Consider the following 14,755-nt stretch of genomic DNA (forward strand, 5'->3'; position numbering starts at 1 on the left):
TGTACATTTTGTGCTGTACGTCATAGCAGATAAATGTGCATAATCATACTGTTGTGTAGTCTAAACCTCTGACGCCTTATCTGTGGTGTTGTTTCACAAACGCGCACATTTTCCCATCTAGCCGTCTGTACATTGCTTCTCTGATTCTGAGACGGTCTGGTGGACGCAGGCATTCCCACGATCAATGAACAGGTTGGGCGCGAAATGATTAATCCGGAGTTTGTCGTTCCTGGTATGAGGACGTTACAGCGCTTTGAGTGACTGACCAGTTACAGCCACGGATACTATCCGTCCGGCGCAATGTGGGAACAGGTATGGAAATACCATCATTAGCCTTTCAAACGGAATGCAACTCCGCTCGAAGGCAGCCTTCTGTGAAATTGTAGCACGAGAAACGATTATAAATACGTGACTCTAATTATTGATTGCAGGAGTATGGTAGCGTTTCTAACCAAACGGTAATTTATCCTAAATATAGATAAGGTATGTGCCCTCCGAAGACAGCTCTGCTTAATAATTTAGCGGGACAGCTATCGAATGTGCGTCTTTTGGGAATCTTGAGGACGTGATGTTCCTCTTTTCTTGTCCATCATTTGCTCCAAATTTTAAACTGGGGCCATGGACATTTTTTCCATTATTCCGAAGGAGGGTTTTTTTTAAACATCGAGGAAGAGGACTGCGCTCCTCCCTTTGACATATGAGGTTTTTTTATTGAAATTAAGGTAAAAAAAAAAGAAAATAATAATAATAATTGTAGATGCCGCTTTTAATAGGTTACACCATGAGCTGCCTGGTGTAGTACTGTTAAGCTGCCTACATGGCACTGATTTATGCATGTGAGATATCGTGTATGATTTTATGGGATATAATTAATTACGATATCATTTTTTTAGCAGTTTAAATGGGTAGCGTTACGTGGAGCGTTAACTATCTGAACGGCGATAAAAAATGAAATGTTGAGTATATACAATTGTTATTCTAATTGCAAATGTAGCTATTACAAATCTGTATCGGATCGATATTATTGTTATTAGAATTATTTGGTATTTTCGAATAATCTCATTATTGCTTAGTGCAAAACATTCACTAATGTTTATTCTGAACCTGCACGTAGCATGTATTTGTCCAAGTTTGCACGGTAGGATTCTGTTGTTATATCTAATTTCTGATAACAGTGGAGGCTATACAGAACAGTCCACTGTTCAGTTGTAATCCATACGCTGCTTTAAAATGAACCATTTTGAACAAGTATACTCTTAAGTAGTAAACATCCGCGCTATTTCAGCACCGGCAAATAAAGATGACATGGCACACAAGATTTCATTATGCGTGCTTGTCTTTCATTAACAGAGTATGTATGCATTTCAGGATGGAATTCTTACAATGTTTGGTGACATTTGAATTTGACAGTGCATGCATAAACCACAAGCTGTAAGTAATGAAACACACCATAGGTAGTGATACACAGAATAAAGTATGTAAAGTGCCTAAATACATGCATAGGGTAAGTAGTTGATTGCTTCCAGTTGAATTGCTAAATTTCTTTTTCTGTAATTGATTCTAATGAGGAATGTAATTCATTACCACTTAAGAACCATGCAAGTAAACATGTTTACTGATGAAGCTGGTGAATGAGTGCTATTTTGAATGTGCAATGATTGGAGTTTCACAGTCCTTCATGTCATCTTAGCAAAAGGGAAAATTAGACTGTGAAGTCAAAATATTTTTGCATTGTTGCTTTTGAACAAAAAAAAAATAAATAATAATAATTAAACAAGAATCTTGTCTAATGTGATGTGCACCTTTCTGTGTTTTTATTTTTTGGTGATTATTTTCTGTGCTTCCTTCACAGTGAAGTATGTAACCAGCCCTCATGGAAGAGCTGCCAAACACCCCAAAAGGAAGCAGACCACTGGCCCCTGGGGACAACATCGGCCCCTGTATGGAGGGGGGCAATGGTGAAACTGAATGTTTTAGTGAAGGCTGCCCCTCCCTTGGTGGCATGGAAACCAGCATTCATATCGAGGGCAGCTGCACCAAGTCTCCAGCAAGCCCCGTGGCACCCTCACTGGATTGCCAGGATATCCTGTCCCCTGCCTTCACGGATACCCTGTCGGCAGCCTGGGCCCATACTGGGTCTGTGAGGAAGAGCAAGACCCATGACTGTGTGGCGGGCATGGGGTGGTATGCAGTTGAGTTAGATGACGGGTCCACTGATAGTGGCGGCCACACGCCCACTGTCCGCCAAAAGGGGAGGCTAGTCAGCAGTGTCAGCTTCTCCGGGTTCGCAGTCTCACCGAGCGGACGGGCCAAGCTACTGCGGGAGAACCAGGGAGTGTCTGCTGGCTGCAGCCGGGAAATTATCGACTACCGCAACCTGACACCACAGGTGCCGTTTGTGCCCTCCTTTGCCAAGTCCATCCCCAAGAAGAGGATCTCCCTGCGGAGGCCCAGAAGGGCTATCAAAGATCTTTTGGGTAAGAAGAGGGCAAAGCAGGAGAAGGCGATCTCCCCTCGCACCCCGACTCCTGGCATGGCAGGTATGGAACATTTGGTTGTGCATAATGGGGTCAGGAAACACAGCAGATCACGGAACCATCCCTCTGCTGGGCACTCAAATCCCCATAAGCACAATGACCCCCTCTCAGACTCCTCCTCTTCTGACTACTGCCACAACATCTGCGAGGATGTCACGTCCCTGAAGAGCTTCGGCTCTCAGACTGGGTGTGGGGAGATATTTGCAGAAGAGGAGAACCTCCTCCCTTTGGAGGCCACACAGGGCCAAGGTCCTGACAGGGACATCTGCGAGCCCAGGAAATCCAGCCCTGTGATAGGGTCCTTCCAGGGAGGGGTGGAACAGATGGCCTCCCCTGCCCACTCTGAGATCTTAGACTTGTTTGGAATGTGGGACAGCCTGGGCAGACCTGTTCTCTTGAGGCAGAGTCCCATTAAAGAGGGCAAGGCAGTAAATGCTTTGTCGTCCACCACTACCCCAACTAAACCAACTGCCGAACACTTGGCCACTTCACCACACACCTCTATTCGCACACTGGAGCAGCGGATGGATACGGTGACACAAAAAAGTGACACCCAGGAAACCATCTCCACCAGTGATGAAGGCTATTATGAGTACATCTCCCCAGGCCAGGAGGTAACAAGTAGGGAGGTTCTCTCTCCTTGTCGATCGGCCCGCTTTCCCAGGGATAGCTATAGTGGGGATGCCCTCTATGAGCTGTTCTATGATCCAGGTGAGACAGGCATGACCCCAATCTTTGATGATGAGATGGGTCTGTCAGAGAGTGTTCTTGGTCTGACTGGTGACCTTCCTATGTCCATGTACAGTTTCCATGTTGGGGCGGAGGAGAATCTGGCCCCTCCCTTGGCTCCACCCCTTGACCTAATTGGTCAGGATCTCCTGCATAGCAGCTGGAGGGGGAAAGACTGTCTGCTCAAGCTGTGTGACACTGAGATCTCCCTGGCTATGGGGATTGTGAACTGGTTCAAGCAGAGGGCTGAGAGGATGAGCCTGGCCGAGCCTGAAAGCAATGGGGTGGACACTGGGAAAGGCGCTACCTCCGCTAACATGAACAGCAGAACAGTTTCTCCAAAGGTTCAGGAAGGGGCAAAGAGCCAGCTATCAGTCAGAGATTATGACAACACAGGGCCAATGAATCCCAAAGAGACTGTACCTTGCCAGCCAGATGCCACCCCAGTGCAAACCAATGTTACCCCTACTCCCATGGACGAAGGACCCATTTCAGTCTCTCCAGGCAGCAGCAGCCACGTGAGGAGTCGTATCAGCACCCCCACAAATGGCTTTTGCTTCCGAATATTTAATAAGGATTCTCCCCTGACCCCTGATGGAGACCTGGCATCCCCTGCGCTGAGGTCTCCAGGCTCTGGGACAAGTGCTGTGTTCCTTCTAGCAATTAACAAAGATTCACTCTGCAGCTCTTGCAAGAGTTCCCTGAAGCAGGGCTCCAAAGAGCTCTACCTGTGTGTCTCCTGTCTGTCCCTCATTGAGCACATTTCGACCTCTGATCTCTCTCATTACACTGGCTGCGACAGGTCAGGGTCCCCAGGGACTCCCCGTTCACTCCCAAGGGGCTTCCTGGATTCTCCCATCAGCCCTTGCATGTCAGGAAGCGATATTGACATACTCCAGATTCTTGAGCAGTGTGTCGGCCAGGTGTCCTCCCTGAAGATCAGCGGCAGCCCCAGCAAAGGAGACCACGATAAGGGCGCCTCCTTCCCCCAGCTCAGCAGCAAGAAAGATGTTAAAGCAGAGGGTAAAGGGCAGAGGCACAGGTATCTCAAATCAAAGCATAAGCGGAAAATCAGTGGTGGAGGGAACAGCGGTGTCATGGAAAAGGGTGACCACGGGACATGTGGCTTTGACAATGATTCCTTACCTCACCTCGGAGCTGACTGCCTGGCCTCTCCTCCACTGGAGGAGGCTGGCAGCCTGAGTTCTGTCTCAGAACACAACCAAAACTCCACCCAAACACCTAGGCCCAGGTCCCTCCCGTTGTCTAATTCCACCTACTCAGAGTTCGGCAGCAGTCAGAGTCATGTCATCGCCACACTGGGGGAGGCCGCTGCCACCACCAGGGGGCAGCCACGTGAGAAGGCGAGGCGGCACAAGAAGTCAGCCGTGAACCGAGATGGGCCATGTGGCTATGTCATGCTGGAGGAAAAGAAGGTGGAACGCCGATGCAGGATGAAGAAATGAAAGTAGTTCAGCCACCACGGGCTGGTCATATAAGTAAGAAGCTCTGTGATTATAAATTCCAAGTTAATATCAAAATTTGTTTCTGATTGAAATAGGGGTCCAGATATTTCACAGATCCTGTTTAAGTAGATTAAAAGTCGCTGGTAATTACCTCAGAGCAAGAAGAAAGGCTTTAAGAAAATGATACAAAGGCAATGTTCTGTAAGTGCATCTAGAATCAAATTAATTCCCTATATTTCAGTTTTGGTTTTGAAAAAGATCATGCAGACCCTTCATAGAAGATTTCCTTGGTAAATATATGATGCTTTACTCCTTTCAATTAATTAGTTCAGTTAATTTGAACTGGATTTGTATATTTATTTACTCTGAAAGCATAGCTCACAGACAATAAAGCAATGTCAGAAAAATAACATTTGGATATCAGATCTTTCCATTTAGAGTCCCTTGGACTGGTGAAAATGGAGGGGTTCGCCATCCTTGTCTCATTAAGCTGTAAAAGGCCACAGGCAGAGGATGCTGGTGAAAGTTAAACGTTTTACAATTATTAGATTTTCAAACTTTTAAAAAACAACATAATGTATATAACTCTCTTCGGAAGCAAACAGCAGACTTTCAAAATGAGTAAACATGGTACATAGTTGTTACACGTCTAGCTTTGGAATTTTCTATTATCATATTATTGGTTTATACTACGCATGGTATGTGTGTTTTACATTATTTCACATATTTAACCTGCTGTGCAGACAAATATACATTCATCATAAATCCTTTTTGACAAAAATTCTGATGTATAATTAATACATAAATATAAAATATTGTTTTAATCTATGGAAGTCATGAATACTTAAATTATGTACATTTCTAAAGGGCTCCTTTGGTGTAGTAACTGATATTATTCAGCCCTGCTTGTGTATATGTACTGTATATTTGGATGTTTGTCCTGTAGACATTTTACAGAATAAAGTAGATATTATGCTGTAAATGAGGAAAGCGAAGTTATGACCATCCTTGAGTTGCCATTGTTACTGTAAAAGAAGTTAAGGCAGGGGTAAGGTCCATCATGGCTAAAAGGCAAAGCAGGTTATTGCCTTTTTGACAGGGGACCTGCCATAGCAAGATGGTGCTGACATATTTGGTGCTCAGACAGTTGTGTATGGGAAATATGGAGGTGATGTCATTGCCACAGTTTCTTTCCAAACCATAGTAACAATGAGGGGTGTTGAAGAGGCTATTTTGTATTTGGAAGTTTTGCCATAGAAATGAAACACCTAGAGCTGCCTTAAAAGTTGAATGTCGTCAGTTACCCAGCAGGCCTTGCTCTGACCAGCCAGTGCTCTTTGTGTCAGATTGTAATCTTCAGGTAGTAATTCACGGTGACATATTGGGCTTTCCCTGTGACACTAGCTCTTGGACAGGAAACTAAGTGCAATATAATGAATTAAGCTGCCAGCTGAGGCCACCACGCATGTGCTTATCCTCATGTTTTTTGTAGATCATTTACAGCAGGTGGAGGACTTAGAAAGTCACATGTCATGAGGCCATCTTACTGTTTAAGTAGCTTTATGACTATCAAAGAGTGAGTGAGGCATCATGAGTCACATAATGAATGGAACACACTACTGGCAAGGCACTATGATTGGTTGATGATCGGCCAGTGATAGCACATTACACCAGCATTTTCAGGTTGGTGAATCTTCAGTATCACATTGCGATTAATAATATTTTTGCATTCAGTTTTTTAAGCTTTTTTTTTAAGTAAGATTGTGGTAAATCTGAAGAGATATGCGTTTGAAATCACTGACTCTCCTTCTCAGCAGACAGCCATGCCTCCCTGTTACTGTTTTATCTGTGTCATTTGACTCAGTCTTCAGTACACTTCAGATACAGCTGAGTCCTTTATTTTTCCCAGCCATCACCATGCATGGGGCAACACAGGATCACGATCGAGGTTCATTAAATTTGTACATGCTCAGATGAACTTGATATTTGCGGACAGTTATTCTTTTCCAGGTCATTAGGGATGACCGTGGGAGTATTGAGCAGATGGGGAACCGAAACCAGTGTGAACGACGACCGTCCCGCTCCTTACCCCACAAGGGACGACCGTGCCCTCCCGTAGCACCTCTGGCAGTCATCCACATAATTCTCTAGGACGCTAAACATCCATTTTCTCCTTCGATTCACAAACTGAGAAAACGCTTGGGGGCAGGGAACATGCACCATGTTAGCGACAAATACCAGCTCTGTTGAGCAGTGAAAATACAGTGGGCAGACGGCAGGCTGTTGCTCTTTTTGCTCTAGAAATTAAATCAGTTTGTCTTGTTTTACTGCAATGTTAGTGATATACATGCTGCAATACAAGTCAAGCATTATAGAACAGAAATTGTGTTTTTCTTGAACTGAAAGCAGTTGATTTTGGAGATGAGCAGTATATTGTATACTGTGCAATCATGATAGCCTCTCATAGGATGCAAGACCATTATGGTGCACTGATTAATATGTCAGACTGCTCGGACGCAATTATCACTGTTTCTCCAAATTTATTTATTTGTTACTTGTGCACCATGGCTGTGGATCACCGTTTACCTTTAATTGAAATACATTTTAAAAGATTGTGTAAAAATAAAACAAAAATTAGAATCTTCTTTACACAAAATTAAAACCAAAGCCCCACAGCAGGTTAGAATGCATAGCATGTATGGCAGTAAAGGTCTCCCTAGAAACAAAATTCATGGCATGGTGTCTCATCACAGACTAAATCACATCGCAGTGCTGAATCCATAACCCCACTGACTCTGCTGCCATGGGAACCATGTCTCATCTCCGTGGAGACGGAGCAGCGCCACTGTTGCTATGTGTGTTCTCTGTTGTGCGAGAAAACCTGTGCAGCAATGCTGCCGAGGTGGTTGAAGAGATGGGAGGGTGGGATGGAAGGGGCGTCTCATCGTCTAACAGCAGATACAGAGCAGGAATGGACATGGCTTTGTGCGTTTGTCAGCAAGAGCTATCTATATCCCACCGTCAGGACAAGCTGGGAGATAGCTCAGAGGAACACAGGCTGCTGGAGGAGCAGCATGATTCGGAGGGTTTCAGAAGCTGTGATTTGAGTGAAATAATTTATTAGATCTGTAGGAAGTGGGCTGGGTTGGGTGGGTGCATGAGGAGGGGGTGTCTATTATTAGCCTGGCCACAGAAACCACAACGATAAAGTGGAGGCTTGGAAGGATTAGGAGCGTAGATTCAAGACTTGCAATTGCACACAACCCCAATGATATTCAGGCAGACGGTGCCATCTTGGATCAGTAGTAGAAGAGCCACAGCTCTGCAGGGCGGGGAATGAAATAAATGGGTGGGGGGGTGAGGGAGTGAACCATAACTTCAAGGTCAGGCCAGCTTATACCATTCCTCAGTGTCACTGCAACCTGTTTCCTGGCTATAGAGACCATAGCAATGGTTGCTCTTGTTCTGTCATAGTGAGACGAACAAGCTTCTGTAAAGGTCACACTGTTGGACTCGAGAGTAATGCTATATGAGCAGTGATGACTGGGAGATCTCTGAAGATATATATTTCCTTACATCCATTTAGCAGATGCTCTTATCCAGAGCAGCTTGCAATGTGGGAGACATGTGAATGTATTCACCTTATTTATGTGTAATAGTGCTAGACCTGGCTAACAACATACAATATCACAAACCCTAATGCTATGCTAAGTTAGCTATGCTAAGAAAGAAACAAGATGCAAATTCTGAATAGATACAGATTACATCCATAACATGCCTTAAGAAAACATAATGCCGTAAAACCATCCCACAACCTAAACCCATATAAATACTGTACCATAAATTAACTTATAACAGAAGGTTGGAGGGGTGGGGCGATGAGTAACCAAGATGCCGTCTGAAGAACTGGTCCTTCCGTCTGCCTCAGAAGGTAGCTAACGATCCACCACTGGGGCGTTGTGCGTTCAAATATACTGTCTACTCTAACACTGCTGTGGCTCAGCATTGAGTATAATGGCTTGACAAACAGTATTGTGAGTCATTCCTCTGTCATTCACTTTGGACCTACAGTACTTAGCTATGTGCTAGCTGGTGCATTTCCACTAGCAATGAATAACTTGAAGTGAAGGATTAGCTTTAAGTCTTTCTTTGGTAAATGCAGTACATAAGCTGATGACTGAAATGCATGTGATGTCCTGAATGTGTTTCTTAACACAGAGACAATAAAGAGTTTGACAGAGTCATGTTGTATCAGGAACTGGAATTAGCCTTAAAAATTCCAAGTGCGCTGCCTGTATGTGATACATACCAATTTATATAATATACATCCGATTGCGCACTTCTATTGCTCTTACATATTTTAAGCATAGCCTCATATCCTGTATGTGGTCTGTTTATGTCCCATATGAATTAATTCTAAAGAGCCCATTACTAACACAACACCAAAGACGGATCTCTGGAATCCCTATCTGTCAGATGTGGATTTATTGTTCCAGCAGTTCAACCTTTTTTGGAGCTCTTAGCCAGCACATTGTGAAATGGTCCAGTTGTGAAAATATCTCAATTCCTAGAACAAATTAGAAAAAATCCACCTGCCCCCATCCCCCCTACCCCGGTTATACACTGTATTCTTGAAGGCACAAAATGTTGGCCACTACAGAGACAATAATTAAGTCACTTAAGATGAATTATTTAGAGGAAATGTCTGAGAGGGATATTCTGTAAACTGTAGAATTCACGGTGTACTGTAATATACATACACATATCCATACAGTGTATGTATACAGTCAACTACAAAATTACCACATTTGAAAAAGATGAGCAGACAAGGCTTGTGCATGTATAATGTACACAGATGTATACGTACACAAATATATGTTTGTTTCTGAAATTTATAAAATAATGAAATGTCATCACCATTCATTGAGTGTGTGTCCGGTCATCACAACAACAGCACTCACCAACCCACTGAGGGGTGGCATATGGTGTTTTGACAGTCATGTGGTGAGAGCATTGCGGGGTTGTCGCCCGGGAATGCAAAACCATTGGATTTCATGCCGTTTGATTGGTCCGCAGGAAAGTTGGTGGAAACTCCACAATGCACGTCAGGCTGTGTGAGTATTTTACAGCTTGTCCTAATTGTGCTGTTGAATAAGGTGAAATAGTTGTGATGGTCACAGTTCTGGATGGCATTAGCGAGTTCCTCATTTTAATTCAGTTCAGTCAATTTCAACGACTTGGACGTTGCCATTTTGTAACTGTTGCTCAAAAGGCCGTAAAGCTGTTTGCTCTTCTCCTAAATAAAACTCGACTTCTGTGCCATCCATATTGGTGTCCCAGTCACTGTTGTTTAAGTGCCAACAGCGGTCAGATCAAAGTTCTGTAGATCATCATGAAATATCACCTGCCCGCTCCCCCCTAGTGTTTCTGCAGTGTTGGGGGGTGGGGGGGGGTTGTGGGGCATTAAGTGCTCTCAGTGGCTGTCCTGTCAGGAAGCAAGGAAGTAGGGGAAGAAGATAAAGGGGTGAAGATTGAGAAAGAATAGACAAGGGAGGGAGAGCAGTCTGAGGGATGAAAGGCTTTACTCTTCCTTGCCTGTAGGCTTATTTACTCTTATTCTTGCCTGTGTTTGTGTGTGAGTGACCCATGGGAAGTGATCACATGGATTTAACAGTTATTAAATATTTATACATTTCCCTTCAAAGGATTGTTGTTGAGACTTGGTCAATTGCAGTCAAGAGGTGGGGGGTGATTAACTTTTCACACCAGTTACCTTCAGAGTTGTTTGGAAACTGCTTGATTTAGACCAGAGACTTTCAAACTAGGCCCTGGAATGGTTGCTGTTTTTTGCTGGAAACAATATGGCAACTTCTGAATTGTATAACCTGTTAATTGTTCTTCATTGTGGCCTTTTAAGGTCACGTTATGTTAGAAACAGGCATGCTTGCCATCGAGGAATAAATGTCTCTTAATCACATTACAGGATTTTTGACCGGTCAGCGAATGCTTTAAATGCTTCCATGTGCTGTATGGAAAACTATTCCTTTTGAACTATTCCTTTACATTTTTACTTAACAAAATTATAGGCTAGAAAGTGAAACCAGGGTCGTAATTGTTGAAAATATAGGAGCTGGTTACTGATCCTAAACTATTTATGAGGGGTGAAAAATTCAAAGACAAAAGAAAGCAGAAATATGTGCTTAAACCAGGGGGTCACCAGTACCAAATTTGAAAGCACCTGCTAAAGATTCCTCTGCAGAGCTATTTTGTAACCTTATGACCACATGATGGCAGCATATACATTATTAAGGTATGAAGGAGTTAGGCCAGAGGAACCACATTATGTATTGACATAAATGTATGTTATTATCCTTAAAACGTCAATGCATTGTCGTTGTTCAGAACACAACCAGGCTATTGCATATCATTCCATTCTAATTGCATAGAGCTGCGAACTAGGTCTGGGCTTGCGATAAATGCCTACTCTGAGTGATTCCCTTGATGGAGTTGAAAATGTAAGACAAAATCAAAAGGGATCATACTGACTTCAGTTGATGATAATTCATCTTTTGGCTCAATGAATATTTTTCAAGAGATGACAAATAGATAAAATTACCAAGAGGTGACACACAACTCTAAATGCTACTGCTATCACAAAAACTGTTAAATGATGGCCAGCTTCTCTCTCTCTCTCTCTTTCTCTCAACTTCAAATTGCTTTCTTGCCATGACAAACACATCTTGTCAAAACATAAATACAGTACAATAAATGCATGACACAGTATCGCAAAATAGAAAAATATTTCTCTGCACCTAGAGTGCACTTTTACCCTAGATCTTCCGCAGGACAGCCCAGAGCACTATGGATAATAACAACATCATGGGTAGTCTGAAATCTGTGCAGTCTGCATTGAGAGTGCGGATAGGGGCGGGCATTGGAAAAGAGGCAGGCTTGTTCTGCCGGTCAGTGTGGCTCTCAATGCCGGGTTTGTTGTGAGTGAAGTTTTGGACGAGTCTTATCTGAGGAAGTGTGGTGATTTGTGCTACAAAGGAGCAGTTGGGTCAATCAGCTGAACTGCCCTCACAGAAGAGAGATTCAGTGGCGTTGTGCATTCATGTCAAGCCAGCTAAACACTGCAACCTTAGACTGGAGAACAGTACCTTTCCTCAGTGCTCTTATTAGATTAAATTGACTGTGTTGTTATGTGTGTTTTTTGTCTTAGCTGTCTGTTATTTAATATGTCTTAATTTTCGGGCAAATTAATCTTGAACAAAGATTAGATTTTAGTGTTAAACTTGCCAAAGAAACGTCGTAAAATGAGGTGTAATCATTAAATTGACTTGAAGAGTCAGTTGTACTTTGCTCATTCTAACTTTACTGACTCACTGATCTCCTCTCTTTTCACAGAACCCAGCAAGAGCAGCACCAATCCTGTCTTTAAAAGCCAGCTTCAACACTGTCTCCAAATTTCAATTTCTTCCTCTGGACACCACTCCTCAATCAACACTATCTCTGGCCCATCCCTATTCACCACCCTACCCAAAATCTGACTAATCCCCAATCCAGTCCTCAACCCCTGTAACATCACTAGCCTTATCCTTATCAACTTCCCAGATCCCAACTTCAGCCATCCCCAAATTTATCTCCAGTCACATCTCTAACACCAATCCATTTCCTGCAATCCCAAATCCAGCCATTCCCAAATCCAACCCCAGCTCCAATTCCTCCCAAATCCAACTGCATATCCAATGTCCCCTCCTTCAATATGGCCTCCTACTGCATCTCCGCCTCTGTATAGGGGAATTTTATGCTCAGTTTGTTCATTTCTTCTTCTTCTTCAGTCTCTATTTTTATGGTTTTTGAAAATGTTCACATAATTGGATTACTTTATATCTTCAAGACATCACTTAACTGAGATTTTTTTAGGACAGTTGTCTGTGAAGTCTTTTGGACTAGTTTTGTTGCTCAAAGGAATGACTATCCTTTTAATCTTTTGTATACAGCAGATTAGAAGAACAAACAAAATTCAAGGACTGCAAAGCCTTAAGTGTGTCAATTGTATCGACTATCCTGTTTTTTATCAGTTATATGATGGGTTTTTTTAAACTACACATTTAAAAAAGAAAACCTTGTTTATTGAATTTTAAATAGCAGCACAATTGCTTTAGCACTCTTACAAAACAAACTATATTACTATGGTGTCTGTTTTGTCTTTATTGGGAACCTTTATTTGATTTATTGGGTAAATTAGATTTCTGTGCAATGTGATATATTCTGTTGTGTGCGTGTGTGTGTGTGTGTGTGTGTGTGTGTGGGTGGGGGGGGGGGGGGGTTTAGGGGTTGTGCATGCCTTGAGTAGATTTAGGGTAAGGGTCCAACTGGTCCTTCTCTCCCTGAGGAGCTGTCTCTTTACAGGGAGTGAAGTGGACCCAATCTCCCATTTCTTCAGTTCCCACAGTAACATTCAGAAAAGTCAGGAGACTGGAAGAGGCAGAGTATGACATGTAGGAACCTGGCAGGTCAGCTTTTCCCTAAGCCTATTTATTTATGTATTTATTTATTAATAAAATCATCCACAAAACCAAGTTTTCCTTCATAAACATTAGCAGTTAAATGGATACCAAAGTTGGTTGGAGCACAGTGGTTGTATTTATTTTGAACACAGTTAGGCATTTATTTCAAATACATGCTCTTTTTATGCCATTTATTATATATTAATGAAAATGCCCATGAATGGTGATAATGATTTAATTGGATAGTTTTGGAGAATGAGAAGGGAACCTATTCTGAGTGTAGTGATACGGAAACACATTTTAATGAATGGTCAAATATTACATTTAAAAATATATATCAATGTGTCAATGTTTGCTAAGCATATCTGTATGGCAAAATATACTCCCTCTATTCTATATATAATTTGGATGCATATATTGTACAATATATTTTATGGTATGTTTTGTTGAAATATATTTGACAGTGTATGCATGTAATAGCTAATGCAAATCATAGATATATTTTCTCATAAATGTGGTATATTTTCACACATGAAAATATATTCTTTACTTGATGGATTTTTCATATATTGTATGCAATATATCATTTTTTAGAAGTTTCCAGTAAATTAATTGGAAGTCAGACTAGGGCTTTAGCTCTGTTATATGAATATTGTCTTTGGTTATTGATAGTCATTCTCATTCCTACAAAATTCATTTTAGTCGCTGAGAAAGGACATTGCTGTGTTCCATTTTCTCTTTTATTTGAATGCAATGTACGGTTGTTTTAAAATAATGTGTTCTTTTCACATGTGCCTTTGAGTCAACCAAAGGCTGTTGGTTGTAGTTATTTGCATGGCATTGACATTTTTCCAATTTATAAGTGGCCCTTGTAGTGGTGTGGTGCTTGAAGCTGTGAAGTTGTATTATGGATAAGATTCATTGCCTTGTTATTGCATCAATTCTGTACTGATGTGCTGACCTTTAAGGTATGCGGATTGGCTAAATTATCGAGTTTACTTGAGTTAGATAAACCATCCAGATTATGTGAAAATGAGCAAATCTGCTCTGCATCTGCATGACATTGGTCCTGAAAAGAGTCCCCATGCAGTATGGAGACGTGCGTGCTCATTTACCTCTTACCTCTGAAATATTACTGTGTTGCTCCTTGCGTGACAGCTCTGGGGGGTCTGCCATCTGGCGGCCAGTTAAACTATTGCAACGTAGCAGGTATAATTTTTACAGCCAGCAAATTTAAAGACAACTAAGATCCCATTATTATTATATATCATTAGGAAAATATACATAACAGTGCAATACAGAGTGTTGTATAAACAACAGAAATAACATATTAACACACTTAATGAACCAAATCAAAAGTATATAATATAAGCTTTAAATTCACAGGCTAGGTTTCCCTCTGACTAAAGACCTCTTGTGGTTGCTCTCTCTCTCTCCAAGTAAAATCAAAGGGAAACCTTATCATTGTCCCATTGTCAAGAACAAACTACCTAATTATCAACTGCTGTAA

At 42.1% G+C, this 14,755-nt stretch overlaps 1 protein-coding gene across 2 annotated transcripts; it reads left to right on the forward strand.

The window, feature by feature from the left end:
* Positions 1–58: 58 nt before the first annotated feature.
* amer3 (APC membrane recruitment protein 3) lies at positions 59–13,040 on the forward strand. Of its 2 annotated transcripts, none has more exons than XM_064338627.1 (3): positions 59–722; positions 1,853–4,765; positions 12,140–13,040. In XM_064338627.1, exon 2 carries the CDS (start codon positions 1,874–1,876, stop codon positions 4,730–4,732), a length of 2,859 nt encoding a protein of 952 aa, XP_064194697.1. In that variant the 5' UTR covers positions 59–722; positions 1,853–1,873; the 3' UTR covers positions 4,733–4,765; positions 12,140–13,040. The 2 variants fall into 2 exon arrangements, with proteins under 2 accessions (XP_064194697.1, XP_064194695.1); XM_064338625.1 differs by having other exon boundaries at positions 61–312.
* The last annotated feature ends 1,715 nt before the right edge of the window (positions 13,041–14,755 follow it).

Source organism: Anguilla rostrata, chromosome 6 (assembly GCF_018555375.3).
Source record: "Anguilla rostrata isolate EN2019 chromosome 6, ASM1855537v3, whole genome shotgun sequence".
Taxonomy (NCBI): domain Eukaryota; kingdom Metazoa; phylum Chordata; class Actinopteri; order Anguilliformes; family Anguillidae; genus Anguilla; species Anguilla rostrata.

Excerpts from the sequence above, each read along its gene's own strand:
- amer3 (XM_064338627.1), top strand. The coding sequence starts at position 1,874 with ATGGAAGAGCTGCCAAACACCCCAAAAGGAAGCAGACCACTGGCCCCT.